Genomic DNA, 22,312 nt, shown 5'->3' on the forward strand with positions numbered 1-22,312 from the left:
AATTTATGGACCAGAGAAGATCTTTCGATTACAAAAAAGTGCATCAATTACTGATAATGTGAATTGGCTTTTCCAAAAACGACAAAGATACGATGTTTGGTAACGCCAGTTGTATACGTAAGACTCGTCATTGCGACAAATAGAAAAAAATTGAGTTGGAACTTATTCTTTCACCAATAATAGACATTTGCAGATAAGACAAAAATAGAAATCGCAAATCGAATCTTTCTGCTACAAGATTTATTTCTCTACTTCAATGTATAAGTTGGTCTAAATTTATAACTGTGAATTTTTGGACTCACCATGTCATATATAATAGAGAGACGTTATAGTTTAGAATTAAATAAATCAGTTTTAAACAATTTGCTCATTTGTTCTTTTGAATGAAAGAAAACAAAAAATCCCAAGAAAAGAAATGTGCCGAACAGAGAGTCAGAGACGTAGCTAGTTAGGGCCCAATAACACGCTAGGCCCGTTAGGTTTATCATTGATCGGGTCGAGAAACCCGACCCGTTACGGGGGTAAAAGTAAAACAAACGAGAAAAGTTGAATAATCTTCTTCTCTCTGTCTCTCTCTCTCGGGGAAAAAAGAAAAAAAAAAGAGAAAATAATATTCATCGATTGTGTCAAAAAAAGAGTTTTTTGGTTTGATTTGGGAATTCGTGCGCGGCTGTGGCAGAAAGAGAGAGAGGCCAAACCCACCCGTGTACTCCATCATCCGTCGGATCCACCAAAACCACCACATTCATCTCTCTCTCTCTATCTCTTCATCTCTTTGTTTCTTTTCGAACAAAATTCGTCTCTGCTTCTGCACTTTTTAGGGTTTCTCTCGATTTTTTTTTTTACGCTTTCTCTTAAAAAGGGTTGTTGACGAAATAACCCTTTTGAGGAGGGGTTTGAGGAAGACCACGAAGGTGTAAGAAATAAAGAAAGAAGAATTCGAACACACAAAACCATCCTCAACAAGATAAAGTTACCAACTTTTTCCCTCTTCCTCATTCCTCTGTTTTCTCCAAAGATTCTAACTTTGGGTGTGAATCTCTTCTTTCCCCTTTTGCTTCTTTCCTTGCCGCGTTTAACACGATGACATCTGCAAAACCCTACACTTTTCTCTACGCCATTGTTGTATCCCACGATTTTTATTTTCCTGGAGATTTCTTGTTCTAACCCCTCCGAGCTACAAAGATAAAAAAAAAGTTGCGATTTTTTTTTTGAATTCTGTTTTTTTTTTTGGTGTTCTTGTGCGTTATGGGTTGTGTTCAATGCAAATGTTGTAGCCGGTACCCATCGTCATCATCAGATGGAGACTCTCGTGGACCTGTTGGAGCCAATGGTGTTGTCAAAGGGAAAGATCAGAAACCTCTTGGATCTATTCACGTTCCTTCTCCTAATTTCGACATGGTTTACTCTGTGTTATCTCAGCGAGGATATTACCCTGATTCACCTGACAAGGAGAACCAAGACACTTACTGCATCAAAACCGAGCTTCACGGTAACCCAAATGTTCATTTCTTCGGTGTGTTTGATGGTCACGGCGTGTTCGGTACGCAGTGTTCCAATTTCGTCAAGGAGAGGGTTGTTGAAATGTTGTCTGAAGACCCAACTCTGCTTGAGGATCCGGAGAAAGCTTACAAGTCTGCCTTTTTGAGGGTGAATGAGGAGTTACACGATAGTGAAATCGATGATTCGATGAGTGGTACTACTGCCATTACGGTTCTTGTTGTTGGGGATAAGATTTATGTTGCCAATGTAGGGGATTCGAGGGCGGTTCTCGCTGTTAAAGACAGGAACAGGATTTTAGCAGAGGATTTGTCTTATGATCAAACGCCTTTTAGGAAAGATGAATGCGAGAGGGTGAAAGCGTGTGGGGCTAGAGTGCTGAGTGTGGATCAAGTGGAAGGATTGAAAGATCCGAATATACAAACATGGGCAAACGAAGAGAGCGAGGGAGGGGATCCGCCGAGACTTTGGGTACAAAACGGGATGTATCCGGGAACCGCATTCACAAGGAGTGTTGGAGATTTTACAGCTGAGAGCATTGGAGTTACTGCGGAACCAGAAGTGTCTATGGTTCATCTTTCGCCTAACCATTTGTTTTTCGTTGTTGCAAGCGATGGGATTTTCGAGTTTCTTCCAAGCCAAGCTGTTGTTGATATGGTAAATCCTTTTGGAGACCTCAAAATATGTTTTATGTAGAATCATGTTTTAGTTGTGTTGTGGTCTGAATGTGGTTGGGAATGATGTTTTGCAGGTGGGGAGATACGCTGATCCGCGCGATGGATGTGCTGCAGCTGCAGCAGAGTCGTACAAATTGTGGTTGGAACACGAGAATAGGACAGACGATATCACAATTATCATTGTACAGATTAAAAAGCTGTCTAATGAATGATTCAAATTCCTATTTGCCCCTTTGTTTGATTCTGTACTGTATTGTCACAGATTCCTTCTATATAGCAGATGTTTAAAGTAATGCTTTCTCTCTCTCTGTTTCGTATATGAGCTTCTCTTACCAAGAGTAAATGACGTGTTTACTACGCTATTTGCTCTAAAACGTTGCTTGTTGCTGAGAATAAGCTCTTGACGACACAGACAAGTTTTTTATGTTTGTTTTGTTTTTTTTCCAAATTATATAATGAAAAAAACATTATTGAAAAAGCCCGCCAATGATTTACAAGAAATCATCAACTAATTTGCCTTTGATTAATAGGAAAACAACAGAAAGAAACAAGAAATACTCTTTACAAAGACATGAGACTATCGCAATTTCTTCATATATGACTCTTCTAAAGCAGTGTCGCCGTGGATCAAAATTGGTAAGGTAAATGCTGGCCTTTTTGGGCTATTTAATAAGATTACTGTCCACAGGAGAAAAGAGAAGAAGAAGACTTGTGTGTACATTCCCCTGTTGTGGCAAGGAGAAACTCACCGTGTTGTCACCTTGAACTGAGCTGCGACATAGTTGATGGAACATGGCAGGGTGGTGAAGAGTACCTCCGAGATCCAGGGGGAGCGTATCTATGGGGTTTAGGTTTAGACATAAGTTTTCATTATGTTACAAATTTAGTAATGTTAATGATAAATAGCGCCTATGAATTTTTAGTTTCACGCGCTCGTTGTAGGCGTGCTTTATTTTCTTCTATTCATAAGAACTACGAAGCGCCTCAGGCTGTGTAACACGTGTTTAGTTCACGCGCCGAGAGTGCGTATGGGGAGCCAAGACTGCGAACTGATGACACGTATTTGACAAAAACTGACATGCAACGACAATCACTAACAAAGGGTTGAATGAAACAAATCAAAAGTAAATACAGAGCTTCTCGGCTATGCTATCCTGTACTAAGTTACATTTCTTCAACAATTCATCTAGTCTCTCACTCTCTCTCTCCTTTATCGTCTTCTTCTCAGCCGCTTCTTTACCTTTACTTCTCCATGATCTCTCGGTTTCATCAGCTAACTCATCATCCTCAGTTATCATCATATCAATCCTTCCACAAGCTTCTCTGCTCTTCTCCAACATCGACTCGTCTATGTCTCTATCATCATCAATAAGAGTTTCTGTCTGAACCGATTCGACAACTCTCTGGCCTTTGTGATCATATGGAGGAGACGACTTGAAGGGGCTGCAACTGATTTGAATCATTTCATGAAGCAATGGAATATTTGGAGGAGAAGATTGGTATGATGCATCTTCAGACAAGAATTTATCTGCGTAGCTTGAAGTTGACATGGTGAGATCAGACTTCAGTACGTAAGCTGAGGAAGACGATGAATCAGACAAACCCATTATCCACCAGTTGAAGATCCTCTGGAAGATACCAATCCATCTCGGGATGATATGGTAGCGGCTTGAGTTATGGAGTTCGAGTCTAGTGTTTCTTTCGAGCATCACTCCTGTTTCTTTGGTAGCTAATGAGACTCCCATAAGATTGCTTCTCTGTGTTAAGTACTCAACTAAGCATCCCTCGAGTCGTTGCGTATGGTTCTCTATCTCAGTACGAGAAGCACATCCTAAGGTTAACCATGTCAAATCATCTTTAAAATATGGGAGCTTACAATTCTCTAGCACGGAATTAAGTGGTTCGATGTTCTCTGCACTGCTCCAGTCCAGGTTGGGGAGATACCGCTGCACCATTAGACGTTCTTTTCTATTACCCTCGAGTAACATTGTCTCGGGGCAAGGCCAACCGATAGGATTTGCTTCAGCAGCAGAAGTGATGTTTCTTTGGGATGTTTCCAATGCGTCGTTGAAGGCTGATATGCAGATGTTAGGACCAACTTCCTGATCTGGCATCTGCTTAAGCAACTCCAGGGAAAAACTGAAATGGGTCAGAACCAGTTCGCGAGGTTTAACATGATGAAGATTCGGTTGCAGCGGTGAATTGCTCGCCAGCCATTTAATCCCATCTCTTAGCCGTGAATCGTTGAAAAAATGAACTTCCTGTCCTTTTTGGGACTTATTAGCAATAGAAACTATGGAAAAGCTTGCAATCTTTGATTTGTTAATATCATTGAGACCAAGCCCCGAGACGATACCAGTATCAGGCTCCATGCGTTCCCCATTGCATGAGCTGATCACTACAAGCAGGGGAAGAACTGAACCACAGGGTACAGATTCAAGAATGCGGTTAAGCTGTTCTCTCTGGAGATTCAAAGGGAGGCCTCCAGATGCAAGGAAAAGGACTGCACTTGCACCACGTGTTGTTTCACATATATCATTATCAGCCTCCACATCCCTAGCTACTGAGAGACAGCATGTGAAATCTGAATCAGACCTATTTCCAACCCATTTGTTCCATACCGACACACTAGGAGCTGAAAATAGCAGATTCTCATCGTTGAGACTATGTTCTGCATGAGGCATAAGCTTTGACGATAACCATCGACTGGCTGCTGAATGCGTAACCTGACTTGCAGAAGATGCTGTGTTTACTGATTTAGTCTGAGTACATAAGATGACCTTCCAGCATATGCATTTTGATTCTGGATTCCTTCCAACTAGTATATCAGCTATCACATCTGAAATATTCAGCCTTGACCATGATTTTTCATGTTCTTCAAATCTTCTCCTCATGGCTTGATCAATGTCAAACTCACCACACGCCCTTGATTGCTGTGTATGAAGAGAGAAAACCGATATTAGACTACCAACCTCAATAGTACATGCCTTTTAAGACTTCTATTGCTGAAACTTACATCAGTTTTGCTAAATCGGATAGGAGTACCCAGGGATAGTGAATTCAGTGCAGCAGCTGCTGCTAACTGTCGATGCTCCCGCAATTCACTTTTTCGTGACGCCCACCGCTTCCATAATCTGCAAAGATTATTAGAGAAAAGATAAAACTACCCTAAACCAATTGTCAATTTGCATGAGGAGCTGACAAACCTTATGATCAACTTGAGTTTTGCCTTCGCCACTTCCTCATCATACTGATTTACGATGACCCCATTCTCATCCTCGTCTTCCTGTTCAATGTCATGGAAGTTCTTTTCCAAGGTACTAATAATTGCAGCTTCAGGTACTGGTTCTTCCAAAGTATATTCTTTTCCCACACTTGTCGAAGACTCTGCAATTGTAGTTACAGGCACAATCTCCATTGGCATAGACTTCGGACTTTGTTGCAAAGCTGGTCCAGGCACAAGATTCGTATGTACATCCCCTGCAATTGGAAATTTAATTTCCCCAGGAGACATACCAATACTATGGTCATTAGGTTGTTTTTCCAAATTCCAGGATTTAGTTTGAGGAAATCCAGTGGAACCAAAAGGAGAATATATCTTCACGGGAGAATGAAATCCACCAGCTGATGTAATGTCATTTTGTTTCTGTTGATGCTCCACTGGATTTATAACAGATGGCCCCACTGGATTTATAACAAATGTCCCCGCTGGCTTGTCCTCCTCTGGTAGGAGGGTTGTCTTGAAGTCAGTCATTTCTTTATCAACTAGACGCATGGATGTTTGTTTCTTAAGACTTCGAGCAGGCGGCATTTCCTGTTTATGGGGGGTAATACATGGTTGATGTCCTTTAGTTGCTTCTGTGAGCAAGGTGGGCAATGGAGAGGGAGTAGAAACATCTTCCTCTATTGATGGAGCAGAAACATCTTCCACTATGGTTCTTGACTTTTTCATGTGAACAAGTTTTGAGCATTTTGTTTTGTATTCCTTATCAACATGGAGAAACAGATCATCCTTTACCATATATGGCTCTTCAAACACTTTTATTGAAAAGCCATGGTACTCCAACAGGGCTTCTATGTCTTCTTCCTGAATTCCATCACCAGAAGAAAAATGTAAGACCTCTAGCAACTTCTCTGTAATAGATCAAAAAAGGAATACACCAAGCAACGAACTGATGGAAGAAATACCTCCATCCCTATCCACTTTGACGTATCTGAAACTGGGAGACCCTGATTCTGTTGAAGACCCGAGTGAAGAGAAGCGAGTGCTTGAGTTCTTAACTGATGCAACAAAATAATGCTTAGATCTCAGTCAAACAATCACACATCAACAATATTAGCTTTTATACCCACAAAAGATATAAGCACTTACCTTTGAAAAATGAGCATGCATTAAACATGCTTGAAGATAGCTTGCTTTCCGTGCAAGGCGAAAGAAGGCGATAAAATTGCCAGTTCTGCAAGCTCTGTTATTTCACGACTGGTATCAATACTTAGATCCAGTTAACAAACTAACAACCAGAAAAAGAAAAAAAAATTCAAGGAACAACCTGGCTACCCTGCGGGCAAAGAGAACTTCCGAAGTTTGCCTTATTTCTGGAGTCATATTGGCAAGATCAAGAGAAAGCTCTGAAGGTTCAACCTAACAACACGAATTTATTGTCGGGTTAAGAACTTAGCCAAAATTCCGACCGCAAATTTTACCCAGAAGGACTTACCTTATATCCAGGATGCTTGTCGAGTTTGAGAAGAGCATAATAGCCACGAAACTCTTTCTCTGTAGGAATAATTATACCTTTCTTCCTGTGATCATCATACATTTGAAACAACTCCACAGATGTCTTGTTCATCTGCTCAATATTTAAGTGGGCATCAAACCCCTCTGAAAAGCCCTCTCCTTTCGTATATTCACATAGCTCATGCATTGCAATGATGTGAAGTCTTATCTGTAGCAAGAAAATCCATAGTAAGAACACACACATCCAAAACAGAATATCGATATAATATGGGCTTTATATAAAGATAAAAAGAAAAACAAACCATTTGCTCCAGTAAAGTAATAGCTTCTCGGTTGAAAATATGTTGCATTCTGAGATCCATACGAATAGCTCTCATCCTATCCCATAAGAAATTGTACATGCCTAGAAAGTTTTCATTGTAAGGTCGATCTAGCAAACTCAGCAAATATTCCATTGTACTCTGCAGGATTGGCATTGGTCGTATCAAAACTGCTTCTCGCTCCGCCGTCCTGGTATACTATTCAAAGGCAGATATATAAGTAGTCATTACGATGAATCAGTATTTGTCATCTAAGAAACGATCTGAAGCTTAATTGATATGCAAAGCAGCAAAGGTGAACTTACTTTCTTCACAGCAAGGGATTTGCTCGTCTGGTTCCTATCTCCATCCACACGCTCATAATGGTCCAAGTCGCCCTTCCTTTCACGCTCCCCCCGTTCCGACTCTGGGAAGATGAAAAAAATCCATCATTATTTTTGTTTTACATTCACATCAGTTATGGGCAAGATAAATATTGTTTGCAACGCAAAACCTTTTTAATCAGATTATGTGAACCAAAGAATATACACTCAGTCATCATTTTATAAGCTTGTCTCAGGCTTATGCTTACCAGGACACATGTCAGGGCATAAACCAATGATAAGAGAGGGTTGCTCCGAGCTTTCATAATTAGACAAGGAATCTCCCTTCACGGTATCCCTACTTGATTCCAATGAATTGAACGTTTGATTGTTGTCCAGAGGTTTGGTAGTTTTATTTACAAATGACTTAGTAAGTTGAGTATCAACAGATCGGTCTGCAATTGGCTCCAGTTCACCCTTGAAGCGAGCAAGTCTCTTTGCCCTGGCCTGCTCTTCTCTGTAAAAATCCACACAGTTCAGAAAACTTGAAGAAATGATCCACAAATTAATATAAAGAGTCAGTACTGTGTGGTTTAACAATTTACCCTTCCGTACAGTCTTGAGAAGGGAAAGAGTTTCGCTGGATATCCTCTTCAGCTGAATATAAAGGTGGAGATCTCGTCCTTTTTGTAGCAGGTGAACTGCTTGTCTTACCCGCGTTATTGAAACTATTTACAGGGGAGGGCTGCCCAGGAAATTGAGAATCTGAACTTCTTGAAAGCCTATATGTCTTCGATCCTGACGTAGGAGGAGATGTTGAAATCCTATCACAGAAACAGCATGCGTAACTAAGAGAAAAACAGATTTGTTGCGAGGGCATTACTTAAAGCTGCAAGTGAAGTAAGCATGACTTTACAGGCTAGTTGTACAAATTTTCCATGAAACCATTACGCGTACACCGATTTACTAACGATAAAGTTTCTTAGGATTGTAACTCTATTCTTAATTTTGATTTCTCCTGTCCTTCATACTTGCATGTAGGACACGAGGTGCTGTCTACCTTGATTATATTCAAAATAATAAGCTTTACAAAGTAAGTGTCATGCTTTCTACCTTCGAGAATCATGCTGAGAAAATATGGAATCGTCTCCCAGAGGTTTATCAGAAGATGATATAGCCGAAGAATTTCTTCTTGTAGCTTCCTGAATTTCTGCTGCTTCATGTGCATAGGGAAATGAAGAGTTTGGGGTTTGGTCTTGATTAATCAACCGATTGGGATTGCTCCTTGACCTCATTGGATTATTCTCCACAGACGACGGAGAGCGCCTACAAAAACATGAGAAAAAAGTTTCAAAAGTCAGTGAGACAATAGCGTAATAATCAGCACAAAATGCAAAATAAACAGGTATGGTTCAAATTCCTATCCATAAAAACACCACAACTTGTGATATATTCTATGACCTTATAAAAAAAATTAAATCCAGCAACAAAAAGAGAGGGAGGGATGAAAAAATTATGACACTGACAATAAAAAAGCATACATCCAAGGTTGGCTAGATGGCGGCTGAAAATCATCTGCCAAGTTGCCATTCTCAAAACCTGATACTGGCGGTTGATTTCTTCGAGAAGATCCCAAATTCTGATCAGGAAGAAAATCTGACCGACTGCAAAAAAAAATAAAAAATTGAGGATTTTATAGATTTACGTTAGTTACATCAAAATTCAAAACCATGATATTCAGTAATCCCCACAGTCATGCGTATACATCTCATTTCCTAGCACCTAGACCACACAACAGACTTTTTATGAAATATAAAAGAGGAAGGTACATGATGCAAAACACATAAGGTGTACAACCCCGGCAAATAGACGAGTACTAAGAAAGCCAATGATATGATAGGGATAAAGAACAGACACAATGATTATTTTAGAAAGTGCCATGGATGGCCTTCATCTAAAGGAAATGACATAAGCGACCTTTTTCTTTTTGAATCTTGTGATCGACCAATCTCAACAGCATCAGTTCCAATTCTGGAAAGAATGTGAGACGTACTAGCTGGAAACGGGGCCTGACTATGTTCACCATGATCTTTCAAGAAATTCCTTGATCCATCGTGCCCCGATTGAGGATTTAAAGTAGGCCTGAGAGGAAAAAGATGCAGCAGGTCAAATTCAGCTAACTCATCAAGAACAATCCAGCAGCTTGCTTGCTAAAGTTTATAAGGTCAATCCGGCGACAATGATCTCTTTGGAGCTTCAAAGTCACTGCCACAGTAAGCCCTTGTGTACTAGGCAGAAAAACTTATAGCATTCCATCACATTCTACTTTCTTCCTACTGCTATAATTTCAATTGCAGAAAACTGAAAGCATATGAGATGTGTGATTAACACAGTTGCCACATATGACACTCTTCTAGTCTTCTTAGTCAAAATATTTCACGTATGCTTTTACCTCTGAACTCCAGGAAATTGGTAAGGTCTCACAGAGGGGCTTGGACGTGGAAAAGCTTCTGAACCCCATGCTATTCCATTGGAAGGTTCCGGGCTCCTAAAACAGATAACATTAAAGGGTTCCTATAATTTTCTCGGCTTAAAATCTTTGTGCAACATTTAGAAGATTCAAGCAGAAAAAAAACAAAAAAAAATCAAAGCGAAAGAAATAGAAATTTTTGTTTATCCCATCACCAGCTATTTCGAATCAGACCTTTCCTAAATATCCGTTAAAGGCATATAAGGAATGAATTAAAATAAAAGAGAGCCATAATGGCAAGTAAACTCACCTGTGAATTCCACCAGATTGGTAAGGTTGACCTGAGGAGGATGAGGGATTTTGAAAAGCCAACGGAGATGGTGTTCGATTACTTGGAAGACTACTGCAAGCAAAAACCATAATAATTTAGGCTAGAATCTAAAAGAAGAAGAGTAGAAGGAAAAATAAATTGAATAAGTAACCAACCTAACATCATCATCAGGCACATAGAACTGAAAGAGCAAAGAAATAAAATGAAGCAATACATTTAAGAATGTCTAACCTTTGAACCGCACCTGGTCGGTAAGGTTGCCCTAAGGAGGGTGGAGGGTTTTGAGAAGCCGAAGGAGGTGGTGCTCGAGGACCACTATAGGCAAAAGTTCCAATACACAGGTTACAATGTAAAGGAGATAGAATAATCAGCAAACTTGAGAAAAAAAAAATCTACAAAGAAGTAGCACAACAGCTCGCCGTAAGGAGGCTCACAAACAACCTAACATTCCCTCATTAGAGATTGGTTTATCTAACCTTTGAATTCCACCTGGTCCAAAAGATTGTCCTGCAAAGGCTGAATGGTTTTGAGACGCCGGTGGTTGAACTGAAGAATCACTACAAGCAAACCCCCAATTCACAGTGTTAGAATTCAAGAGAAAAAAAATAATAAAAAAGAGTAAAACCTGAGAAACAAAAGGCAAAAATGAAGTAACTCTCAGCTCCTCCTCCCTCCTAAGGAAGGTCTAGGAAGAGCTTACAAATTACATTCGCAATAACTGAGCTTCAAAACCCGAAGTGATACAGGACACAATTTCATACAAAAAATTAACACTTGTCACATTCGCTTGATCCTAAACACTTCAACACAACGATAGCGTGCAAATTTGACAGCTCGAAGAATCATGAGCATAATAATAGATCCATAGCGTGAAATCAATCTCAAAATCCTCAAAAACTGGAATAAAAGTCCGATTATAGGATACAGATACATCCACAGAGAAATCGAAAAGCACACCTAGTGGTAAGAGTAGGAGAAGAAGCACCGAACGACATAAACGGCGATGGCTTAGAGCTCACCGACGGCCCTAAGTCCTTCCCGAAAGGCCTAAACGCCATTCTCTGTAAAATCTCCTTTGCTAGATTATTACCGCTGCTTATCTTCTTCTTCTTCTTCTTCTCCTTCTCCTGCAACCTTCGTTCAATAACGTCGCCGGCTAAAGTCGAAACCGGAGAAAGAAAGAAAGAAAAAAAAATCGAATTTTCTGTTCTGCACTCACGCCTCTCCTCCGTCCGGCGAGGATTATTTTACGTTTTGAACCAACGACGTCGTTTTGATATTTGGGTCTTATTATATGAATCTGGGCTTTAATGGGCTTTATCATGGGATTTAGAAATAATTGTTATGATTCCGAAGAACGTGCGCATGTTGTCGCCATCTCCTTAGCCATCTTTTAGGTAGAACATCAACTTTTCATGACCGTTGACATTTTTTTTTTTTCCCTCTTTCAATTTTCCCTAAGGACTAGTTTTCTCGATCTCGATCATCTGGATTCAAGCGATTGATTGATTTACTAATGTCAATGTCTCGTATCGGATTATTGTTGTTCGTTGCTATCTTTCTCGTTTCGCTTCAATCTTCAACTTCTCTGATTAGTTCTCCAAGTTCTATCATCAACCCTTCTAAAGTCAAACAGGTTTCTTCGAAGCCCAGGTCTGATTTTTTTTTTCTCTTTCCCTTGTCTATGAAGCAAAACCCTCAAGTAAATTTGGGAACTTTGAACTCTTCAAACTGTTGAATTGTTAAAATATTTGGTGTGTTTGTTTCTTCAGGGCATTTGTGTATGAAGGTTTTTTGACGGACTTGGAATGTGATCATCTAATCTCTCTTGTGAGTTTGAGGATTTTGAGACATTTTGTATTTGGGTCTGAGCTCAATTTGGAAACTTTTTCCTTTTAAATGTGCTAATTTGAGTATATGATTTTGGGTTTTTTTTTTTTTTTTTGGGGAAAAGGCGAAAGAGAATCTGCAGAGATCTGCAGTTGCTGATAACGATAATGGCGAGAGTCAAGTCAGTGACGTTCGTACCAGCTCCGGCACGTTTATCTCCAAAGGAAAGGTGCAATTTTTACTTTCGCTTCCATTTATTACTTTGCTCGCTCTCAATCAATTGGACACAACAGATCTCATTGAATCTCTTATAGATTGGCGTTGATCTTGTTTCTGATTTATGACATTTGACTTCAAGAACTCTGTTGTTTCTGATACTAAAGGATCAATTAAGTCAAATCCATCTAGATCTGATGGAACTAGAAATTTAGAAACCCAAGTAGTGATTTGTGATTGCTAGACACAACATGTTGTCACAACATGATCAATCATGGATGATGAATGTTACTTAGTTTATTAACAGGAAGAGATGACCCGTATCATTGTAATGGTTACAATCTTTATGTGAAGCTTCTTTGTTGAATCCACAGGATCCTATCGTTTCCGGTATTGAGGACAAGCTCTCAACATGGACATTCCTCCCAAAAGGTAACTTAAAACAAGCTGAATGGTTTTAATAGTGATCTCTCTGTTTCAGAAGATCAAGTGACATGGAAACTTAACTCTTTTTTTGAAAAGTTTAATCATAAGGTAGTCTTTATTGTTTTTAAGTTGGTCACTTTTGTGGTAACAGAGAATGGGGAAGACCTTCAAGTATTGAGATATGAGCACGGTCAGAAATATGACGCTCACTTTGATTACTTTCACGACAAAGTCAACATCGCCCGTGGTGGACACCGCATAGCAACTGTTCTCTTGTATCTATCCAATGTCACAAAGGGTGGAGAAACTGTTTTCCCCGATGCACAGGTTTTTTTTTTTTTTTTTTCTGACAAAACCATCAGTTTCAGCTTATATTTTCCACAATGGCTGGCTATTCTGTATTGGTTCTATACCTACATGGGACAATTAGGTCTTTAATTCCTATCTTTCTCAGGAATTTTCTCGCCGGTCCCTTTCTGAGAACAAAGACGATCTTTCTGATTGTGCAAAGAAAGGAATCGCTGGTGAGATATGAAAAGAATCATAAGTTCTTTTCCTGAGAATGTTTTTGAACATGTTTTTAAATTTATTTTGGTAATGTTGTTGTTTAGTGAAACCAAAGAAAGGGAATGCTTTGTTGTTCTTTAACCTCCAGCAAGACGCAATCCCAGACCCCTTTAGCCTTCACGGAGGTTGTCCAGTGATAGAAGGCGAGAAATGGTCGGCTACAAAGTGGATCCACGTGGACTCATTCGATAGGATTGTGAGTCATGACGACGGTAAATGTACAGACGTAAACGAGAGCTGTGAGAGATGGGCAGTGCTTGGAGAATGCGGAAAGAACCCAGAGTATATGGTTGGAACCCCTGAGCTCCCTGGGAATTGCAGACGTAGCTGTAAAGCTTGTTAAAAAACAGGAGTTGACTATATATCTCTTTTTCTCTCTTTTGGTTTTTTCTTTTTCTTGATCGAGCTTTGTTTTTTCCATTTCTTGTTTCTGAACCTGAACTGTTTGTTATATGTATCACTGGATTCTGGTTATATTGAAATATATAAAACAAGTTACTTGATACAGTTAAGGGTGGCACAATCGTAATAAGTGATGGTATTAATTGGTTTTTCAGGGAAATATTTTTTAACCCACTGCTTTAAAATCCCAAAAAAAAAAAAAAAAAAAAAAAACTCGTCGATTCGATTCAGGTTAGGGAGAGATCACATCTAGGGTTTGATTACTCAAATAAAAATGGATCCCAAATTGATCAAGGCGGATGATGATGATGATAATTCGATGATGGAGATCTCTGAGGAGAAGAATCAATCAAAGAAGCGCAAGGCAGATGATTCTTCCCCGCTGGATTCTTCTTTCGATGATGGCGAAAACAACGAACAAGAAGAAGAACAAGACGGTGGCGATGATGAGGAGGATGACGTGTCCAGCCGTGAGAAAGGCCAAGAATGGGACGTGGATAGTTTCGACGAGGGGGAAGGATACAAACCTAAAAAGAAGTTTGATCCCAACGATGAGGAAGCTATGAAAAATGCGTCGATACAGACTTCAGATGTATCAATCCAATGTATGTTTTTAACAACTACTCTACTTTGTTGAGAAAATTTTATATCATAGAATTCAATTTTTCAGGGTTTCGACGTAGATAAAGAAAACTATCCGGGGAGAATGACCTTCCGAGATCTCTTTGCTCTTGATGAACCCTGGAATTCTAGTCTAACAGGGCGTGCCTACATGCAAAACTTGGTTGATTTGGTCCTAGAAAGATACAACAGAATCAACCAAAAGACCCTCACTTGTGAGTATATTGTCAGGGCTGTTGTCGGTACTGTCGCCGGTCACAAGTTCTACATCACCTTCATGGCCAGAGAGACTCCAGATGGACATCTTGTTGAGTATCAAGCTAAAGCTGACAAAAGGTGCTGGCAAACACATGTTCACGCCATCTTCTGCAGGCCAACTCCTCCACCAAAAGGTGTGTCTGTCTACTCTCTTACCAAACCTTATTTTTTCTCAGTTTTGGAATTTTTTATTTTGCTAGATAATGACTTGCATACAGTAGACTTGTTTTCGTGATTTTGGAATGTTATAGCTAGAGTTTAACTTATGTCTTAGAAACAATTGAACATGCAGACTCATGTAAAACTACTACCAGTTTGCTCTTCCTTCATTCTTGTGATTTTGTCTTATGATATCCATATGCATTGTTAACATAATTTTTCGTATTTTTCTGCAGTTATACAGGAGCCAATGGACGACGACGATTCTGATTCTTCCAGTGGTTGTGAGTTAAGTGACGGGTCCAGCCGCGAAAGTGACCAAGAATGGGATGTAGATAGTTTGGATGACGAAGAGTTCAAGCCCCCGGAAATGGTGGTTCTCACCGAAGAGGAAATTGAAAAAATGCGTCTATATAGACCTCAGATGTACCGGAGCAAGGTGTTTATGCTATATATTCTAGCTACTTCTTTGATTAGTTTCATGCATGAATTAATCATCAATGTGAATTGTTCAGCAACTAGTCAACTATGGATTTTGGATAAATGGTGACTCTTAATTTGGCCAAGTTTTTAAGAGTCAGAATTTTTGTTAATTTAGTTAGTTATTGGAACTTGTTTCTAATTTGGAAGTTTCAAATTTATGATTGTGCTCAGGGTTTCTACGTGGATGGAGAAAGCTACTCTGGGATAACAGACTACTTCTCTCAGGTTGTTCTTGATGAACCCCTTTGGAGATATAGGATTACAGGCCGTGAATACGTGCAAAACATGGTAGATTTGGCTCTCGAAAAATACAACAATATCAAGGTTGGGTAATTCATTTATGTTGATTCTCAATATATTATTCATGTGATACACAATTTTGCCTCTATTGTATTTGATCAACTAATTATTATTTTTTGTGGGGTAATGGTAGGGATCGAGTGTGACTTGTGAATCGATTGTGAGGGCTATTCTGACTAGGGTGACCGGATTCAAGTTGTACATCACTTTCATGGCTAGAGAGTCTCCCGATGGAGATCTTGTGGAATATCAAGCTAAGACGGAGAAGAAGGTCTGGCAACGTAAAGCTCACGCCATATTTTGTAGACCAACTCCAAAATTATAAGGTTACTCTCTATTTGATTTATTGTAAAAGCTAACAACTAACTTTGGTTTCTGATCGCTTTAGTAACACATGTGATGTTCATTTTTGCATGACAGCTGTTTCATACCATATGCAAACATAAGTAATTAATTGGTCTCAAAGTCATCAATTTTTATAAGTTGCTGGTTTTTGAATTTTGAGAGTGTGTGCGCGAGCTATTGACCCATCCATATTCACATTTTCCAGCTGCTTAATTTTCAGATTCCTAGTAGTAAATTTTGGTTTGTAACAAGCCAAATAATGGCCTAGTTCTCTCGTGGTGATATTGGTTTCTTTTCAATATCTGATAAATTTCAGCTTAATGTAATAATGTTGTTACCAAGCTTGTGAGTGTTTGTGATGAACTAGCTAAAGTCCGGAAGGCGGGTAGAGATAATTAACATGTGGTTTAAGGAAAACAAAATCAAAGTTATGCTAATTGATTAATTAATTAGTAGTAGTAGTACGTACGTACGTGCATTAATACTTTATTCAATCCAATTCGATCGGGTAATACTTTATATAATTTATTGAAAACCTCAAAAAAAAAAGAATTGAGAAAAGGAGGTCAAAAAAAAAAAAAAAAAAAAAATTGAGAAAAGGTTCTCTTGATCTAGGGTTTACTCAAATCTGTCAGCGCGGGGAAAAAAATTCGATGACGAAGCCTATGGAGATCTGTGAGGAAATTCAATCTACGGCTCCTCCGAGAAAGCGCAAGGCACCCGAGGATTCGTCCGACGAAGAACAATGCGGTGATGGGGAGGAGAGCGACGTGTCTAGCCGAGAGGAGGGCCAAGAATGGGACGTTGATAGTTTCGACGATGGATTCGATTACAGACCCAAAAGGAACCTTGACCCCAACGATGAGATAGGTCAAAAGATGCATCGATATAGATCTCAGATGTACCGTAGCAAGGTAATTTGGTTTGCTTATTCTGCTTACACTAATTTTGATTTAGGCTTCTTGGTGAATTTAATCATCAGCTCCGATTTGCTAAATTCTGTTTTGGTCCTTCACTCCTTTAGTAGTTACAAAATTTGATTGTTGGTACTGTTCAGGGTTTCGAAGTGGGTCGAGAAACTACCCTGGGACTAGCGTGATCTACCGACAACTCTATCCAATTTATCTTGATGAACCATTTAGGAATACTGGGCTTACAGGCTTCATGCAGAACATGGTGGATTTGGCTCTGGAAAGGTACAACAATGTCAAGGTTGGTTAGAATCATGCATCTTCTTAGACTTTGTTTGATTCACATTTGCCTAATTAAAACTGATGGAATTAAGTATTCTTTCTTTTCTGGTAGGGATCTACTGTGACTTGTGAATATATTGTGAGGGCTATAGTTTCCCTGGCGTCCGGAGTCAAATCTTAATTACTTTCATGGCTAGAGAGTCTCCGGATGGAGATCTGGTCGATTATGAAGCTAAGACTGAGAAGAGGGTATGGCAAAGGAAACCTCATGTCATCTTTTGCAGGCAAGCCCCAAAACCCAAAGGTATTCTGTTTTCTGTAAAGCCTCCTAGCCTTATGTCTAGATCTTGGTGTGATGTGATGTTAGCCTTAAGGCATCGTTTCGTCTTTTATGCTTATGTAAAGTTTGTGTTTTAAGTTGTATATATAGTTTACAACGTGTGCTAAACTTGCATCAGACTCGTTCATCTCTTTCATTCTCTAAATATTTGTAGTTATAACTGTTATATTTTTTTCCGTGGTTTTTGAAGATCCCACGGATGATGATTTTGTCTACACGGATACTTCAAGTGATGATGTGGATAGTGACGCATCCAGCCGTGATAGTGGCCAAGAGTGGGACGTGGATAGTTTAGACGACCAACCCGAATACAAACTCCCAAAGGTGAATATTCCTTCCGATGATGAAGTTGAAAAAATGCGCCTATATAGACCTCAGATGAGAAAGAGCAAGGTATTTTCCATATGCTACTTAACATTGTTTTAAATTTAGATCTCTTTGACTGGTTTAATTTCATGAATCAAATCAATCAGTGTGAATGATAGAATAACTTTGAAATCAGATATGTGGTGACTCTTAAGTGCAAGAAGTAGCTAGCAAATTTGTTATATTAGATGTTGAAACGTGTTCCTTTAAAAAGTTTCAATGTTATGATTGTGCTAATCAGGGTTTCTACGTGGATGGAGAATGCTATTCTGGGAGAATGCTATTCTGGGAGAATGCTTTATTTCTCTCCTGTTGATCTTGATAAGAACATCGTGCCTTATGAGGTTACAGGCCGTAAATACATGCAAAACATGGTAGATTTGGCTCTGGAAAGTTACAACAGTATCAAGGTTGGTTAATTAATACGATTATCATCTTTGACTTTTATGTGATACAACTTGCTGATATATATTTTGATTTTGGTTGCATAGGGATCAACTGTTACATGTGAATATATTGTGAGGGCTAATATGACTAAAGTGGGCGGAATGAAATCATATATAACTTTCATGGCTAGAGAGGTTCCGGGTGGAGATCTTGTGGAGTATCAAGCTAAGACAGAGAGGAAGGTTACTCAAAGGAAAGCTCATGCCATCTTTTGCAGGCCAAGTCCAAAATCAAATGGTGTACTATAATAAATTTGCTACTATAGTCGGAATGGTGTGAATGCTGTTATTATTAGTCCAGTAAAAGATGTTTTAGATAAATGCTAGTATCGTTGTATTACAATTGCAATACAAAAACACCGGAAGGGTCTATCAAACCTATCATACCATATTCCAGAATCCCCTAAATTCTGACATTTTTAAAATAAATTAAAAAACTCACCCAAAGTTGTAAGGAAAATAATATCTCGTTAAAAGTGTAAAGCACATTTCTTCTAGTTCGTTCACACGCCCAAGTTGTATAAGGAAGGAAAATATCTGATGGTAAAATGGTAATAAGTCAGTAACTAAATGGTTTTATGGGAATTATTTAAATTATTATTACAACGATCCCAAACATGTCAGATTCTGGTTAGCTGAAGCTGTGAATTGGTGGTTCATGTACATGATCGATCGATCGATCGATCTAGGGTTTACTGAAACAATGGATCCTCAATCAATCAGCGTGGAAGAAAATTGGAAGGCGAATCCGATGGAGCTCTCTGAGGAGATTCGATCTACTGGTTCGAGGAAGCGCAAGGCGGAGGATGATGGTGGCTCACTGCAGTCCCCGCTGGATGCTTTCGAAGATGATGATGATGACATGGTGGAGTACGACGAAGAAAAAGGTGGTGGTTGATGGGGAGGCTAGCGACGTGTCTAGCCGTGAGGAGGGCCAAGAATGGGACGTTGATAGTTTCGATTACAGACCCAAAAGGAACCTTGATCCAAACGATGAGTTAGGTCAAAAAATGCATCGATATAGATCTCAGATGTACCGGAGCAAGGTATTTGGATGAAAAAAATGTTAGTTATTATTAGTTATTATAAAAATCTGGATGAAAAAATTGGTCCTTTTTGGATAGTTACAATATAATGTTGTCTTCTTCTTCATCAGGGTTTCGATGTGGATGGAGCAAACTACCCTGGGAATATTGTCTACCGACCACTCGTTCCCATTGATCTTGATAAACCATTCACATATTTGGGCTGTCAGTGTCAGCATACAGCCCGGGAGTTCATGCAGACCATGGTAGATTTGGCTCTGGAAAGATACAACACTGTCAAGGTTGGTTAGAATAGTACACTCATGCATTGATTCACCATTCCTAAAACTGATCGAAATTAAGTATTATTTTTTTCTGGTAGGGATGTACTGTGACTTGTGAGTATATTGTGAAAGTTGTAGTTTCTGAAGTGTCCGGACTCAAATCGTACATTACTTTCATGGCTAGAGAGATTCCCGGTGGAGATCTTGTGGAGTATCAAGCTAAGACAGAGAAGAGGATATATCAAAGGAAAACTCATGTCATATTTTGCAGGCCAGCTCCAAAACCCAAAGGTAGTCTCTCCATTTTCTCTAAAGCCTAGCCTTATGCCATGTCATGTCGTCTTATGCTTATATAAAGTTCGTGTTGGATATATAGTTTAGAACCCACACGCAAGTTTGTTCGAATGTTTTGTGTTAGACTTGCATCATACCTGTTTCTGTGATTTTGAATAATGACAGTTACTAGATTTTTTCTTTTTTTTTTTTTTTTGAACAAAGATGACAGTTACTAGATTAGAACTATATCTTACACAACAGATTGAACATGCAGACCCATGTGGAACTATTACTAGTCTCCCCCTTCTTTATGTTTCTTCTCTCTGCTCATTGATGTCCCATCTTTTTCTGAGGATTTGTAAACATACGATTTATATTTCTTTCTGGTTTGTGAAGATCCCACGGATGATGATTTTGTCTACACGGATACTTCAAGTGATGATGTGGATAGTGACGCGTCCAGCCGTGGAAGTGGCCAAGAGTGGGACGTGGATAGTTTAGACGACCAACCTGATTACAAACTCCCAAGGGTGCATATTCCTTCCCATGATGAAGTTGAGAAAATGCATCTATATACAGTACAACCTCTATAAATTAATATTCTTTAAATTAATAAATTTTTCTTTGGGCGAGTGTAAAAAATAATACATTTCGATAAAATAATAAGATAATAATTTTTTTAGAAAAATCCTATGTAAAAATATGGTCCCATCAATATCATAAATTAATAATCAAATAAACTAAATATATATATATACATATGTATCTAAGAAAATCTTGTGAAATATGACTTTATTGTTGTTTGTCTATTCTTGAATTTGCATTTTTGTTGGAACTCATCTCTAATCTTTTTCATTGTTGTTTTCTCAATCGCATCCAAAAATTATGGAGAGTCTAGACGCGATAATTGCTTATTTAATAACTGGTTCTAAAGGTACCGCAATATCTTCATCGACTTCATCATTACCATAAAGGATAGTAGTAACAATTTCTTCTAAACTCTAAATTTCTAACTTTTATCATTTTTACTTTGATAATTTAGTAAAACAATTGAAATTCATCCTATTATGATAACCAATATTATAAATTAAGAAACTTCTTTAATAAATATAAATGATAACAAAAGTATTTTATGTTGTAATAGAAAATTTTCAAAATTATGAAAATGAAAAAATGTCTTCTTAAATTAATAAAAAATTAATTTATCGATAAATTAATAAAATTTCATGGTCCCCGACCTTATTAATTTATAGAAGTTTTACTGTAGACCTCTCATGAGAAAGAGCAAGGTATTTTGTATATGCTACTTGACATTTATTAGTGTAGATTTGTTTGGTTGATATCAATTTCATGTGTTCTTTCTAAATTTTTGTAAATATGTGATTGAGCTCAGGGTTTCTACGTGGATGGAGAATGCTACTCTGGGAGAATGCGCTACTTCTCTCCCGTTGATCTTAATGAAAACGTAACGCCTAATGGGATTACTGGCCGTGAGTACATGCAAAACATGGTGGATTTGGCTCTGGAAAGATACAACGAAATTAAGGTTGGTTAATTAATACCTTTATCATCTTAATTAGAAGACTTCATGTGATACAACTTGCCAATATTTGACCGACGATTTTTTTTTATTTTTGGATGCGTAGGGATCCAGTGTGACATGTGAATTTGTTGTAAGGGCTAATCTGACTAAAGTGGGTGGATACAAGTCATACATTACTTTCATGGCTAGAGAGGTTCCGGGTGAAGATCTTGTGGAGTATCAAGCTAAGACAGAGAAGAAGTTTTCGCAAAGGAAAGCTCATGCCATCTTTTGCAGGCCAAGTCCAAAATCAAATGGTGTACTATTAATGGGATAAAATCATAAATTTGCTACTATAGAGTATAGACTATAGTCGGTCCTTTAGAATCGAGAAATGGTGTGAATGCTTCCAGTAAAAAAATGATATAAAATGATATTATTGTCTTACGATTGCAATACAAAATCACCGGTCCTTTACACATGAACCTGTTGATCTCGACAATTCCCTTAATTTAATGGGTCTGATGTGACTGAACCAAGGGGGTGATGACAGGCTTGAAAGCACACGTTAACATTAGAGTAGGCCAAGGGTCTACCAAACCTATATAACATAAACAAGAATCCCCTAAATTCTGACAATTTTTTATAAATAAAAAAAGTGACCCAAAAATTTATACTATAATTTAATATAGAAATTATAAAATAGTTAATGGTTTTTAATGGAAAAATCCCATTAAAAATATGTAAAGCACATTTATTAGTTTTACACACGGGATTTTAGAGTTACTTTTTTTTTTTTTTCTAATTCCCAAGTCGAGTTTTTACTTTTTTAGTCTCGTTAAAAGTGGCGTCTAGTTCGTTCACACACCCAAGTTGTATAAGGAAAATATCTGATGGCAAAACGGTAAAAAGTGA

At 38.5% G+C, this 22,312-nt stretch overlaps 5 protein-coding genes, 1 non-coding gene and 1 pseudogene across 12 annotated transcripts; 6 read left to right on the forward strand and 1 right to left on the reverse strand.

The window, feature by feature from the left end:
- Positions 1-515: 515 nt before the first annotated feature.
- On the forward strand, positions 516-2,470 carry LOC104764314 (putative protein phosphatase 2C 35). The gene is made up of 2 exons (XM_019240630.2): positions 516-2,157; positions 2,252-2,470. The coding sequence occupies exons 1-2, from the start codon at positions 1,249-1,251 to the stop codon at positions 2,387-2,389; spliced, it is 1,047 nt and encodes a 348-aa protein (XP_019096175.1). The 5' UTR covers positions 516-1,248; the 3' UTR covers positions 2,390-2,470.
- Positions 2,471-3,239: 769 nt separating this feature from the next.
- LOC104764316 (SAC3 family protein B) lies at positions 3,240-11,551 on the reverse strand. Of its 6 annotated transcripts, none has more exons than XM_010487824.3 (19): positions 11,296-11,551; positions 10,815-10,895; positions 10,570-10,653; positions 10,318-10,410; positions 9,990-10,085; positions 9,515-9,679; positions 9,079-9,201; positions 8,651-8,863; positions 8,143-8,361; positions 7,807-8,054; positions 7,541-7,641; positions 7,218-7,433; positions 6,896-7,123; positions 6,728-6,819; positions 6,550-6,643; positions 6,366-6,458; positions 5,384-6,264; positions 5,194-5,311; positions 3,240-5,110 (listed from the first exon to the last, which is right to left on the reverse strand). In XM_010487824.3, the coding sequence occupies exons 1-19, from the start codon at positions 11,394-11,396 to the stop codon at positions 3,296-3,298; spliced, it is 5,061 nt and encodes a 1,686-aa protein (XP_010486126.2). In that variant the 5' UTR covers positions 11,397-11,551; the 3' UTR covers positions 3,240-3,295. The 6 variants fall into 6 exon arrangements, with proteins under 6 accessions (XP_010486126.2, XP_087357706.1, XP_019096945.2 ...); XM_087501580.1 differs by having other exon boundaries at positions 10,583-10,653; positions 11,296-11,436; XM_019241400.2 differs by having other exon boundaries at positions 9,064-9,201; positions 10,583-10,653; positions 11,296-11,436.
- Positions 11,484-13,884, forward strand: LOC104764317 (prolyl 4-hydroxylase 2). Its single transcript, XM_010487825.3, has 7 exons — positions 11,484-11,991; positions 12,111-12,168; positions 12,293-12,397; positions 12,759-12,816; positions 12,962-13,137; positions 13,265-13,334; positions 13,422-13,884. Exons 1-7 carry the CDS (start codon positions 11,855-11,857, stop codon positions 13,718-13,720), a joined length of 903 nt encoding a protein of 300 aa, XP_010486127.1. The 5' UTR covers positions 11,484-11,854; the 3' UTR covers positions 13,721-13,884.
- A 66-nt stretch (positions 13,885-13,950) lies between these two features.
- LOC104764318 (uncharacterized) lies at positions 13,951-16,082 on the forward strand. Its single transcript, XM_087501582.1, has 5 exons — positions 13,951-14,371; positions 14,450-14,792; positions 15,054-15,256; positions 15,472-15,624; positions 15,734-16,082. Exons 1-5 carry the CDS (start codon positions 14,054-14,056, stop codon positions 15,923-15,925), a joined length of 1,209 nt encoding a protein of 402 aa, XP_087357708.1. The 5' UTR covers positions 13,951-14,053; the 3' UTR covers positions 15,926-16,082.
- A 415-nt stretch (positions 16,083-16,497) lies between these two features.
- On the forward strand, positions 16,498-18,611 carry LOC104767359 (uncharacterized). Its single transcript, XR_015590898.1, has 6 exons — positions 16,498-16,859; positions 17,003-17,157; positions 17,251-17,442; positions 17,669-17,871; positions 18,086-18,254; positions 18,336-18,611. It is a non-coding gene; the product is annotated as an uncharacterized LOC104767359 (transcript).
- Positions 18,612-18,819: 208 nt separating this feature from the next.
- LOC147920074 (uncharacterized) lies at positions 18,820-20,563 on the forward strand (annotated as a pseudogene). The gene is made up of 4 exons (XR_015590900.1): positions 18,820-19,336; positions 19,447-19,617; positions 19,698-19,890; positions 20,272-20,563. The product of XR_015590900.1 is annotated as an uncharacterized LOC147920074 (transcript).
- A 586-nt stretch (positions 20,564-21,149) lies between these two features.
- Positions 21,150-21,734, forward strand: LOC147920075 (uncharacterized). Its single transcript, XM_087503120.1, has 3 exons — positions 21,150-21,164; positions 21,269-21,421; positions 21,522-21,734. The coding sequence occupies exons 1-3, from the start codon at positions 21,150-21,152 to the stop codon at positions 21,732-21,734; spliced, it is 381 nt and encodes a 126-aa protein (XP_087359246.1).
- The last annotated feature ends 578 nt before the right edge of the window (positions 21,735-22,312 follow it).

The sequence above is a fragment of the Camelina sativa genome, chromosome 19 (assembly GCF_030686135.1).
Source record: "Camelina sativa cultivar CO46 ecotype springtype chromosome 19, ASM3068613v1".
Classification (NCBI taxonomy): domain Eukaryota; kingdom Viridiplantae; phylum Streptophyta; class Magnoliopsida; order Brassicales; family Brassicaceae; genus Camelina; species Camelina sativa.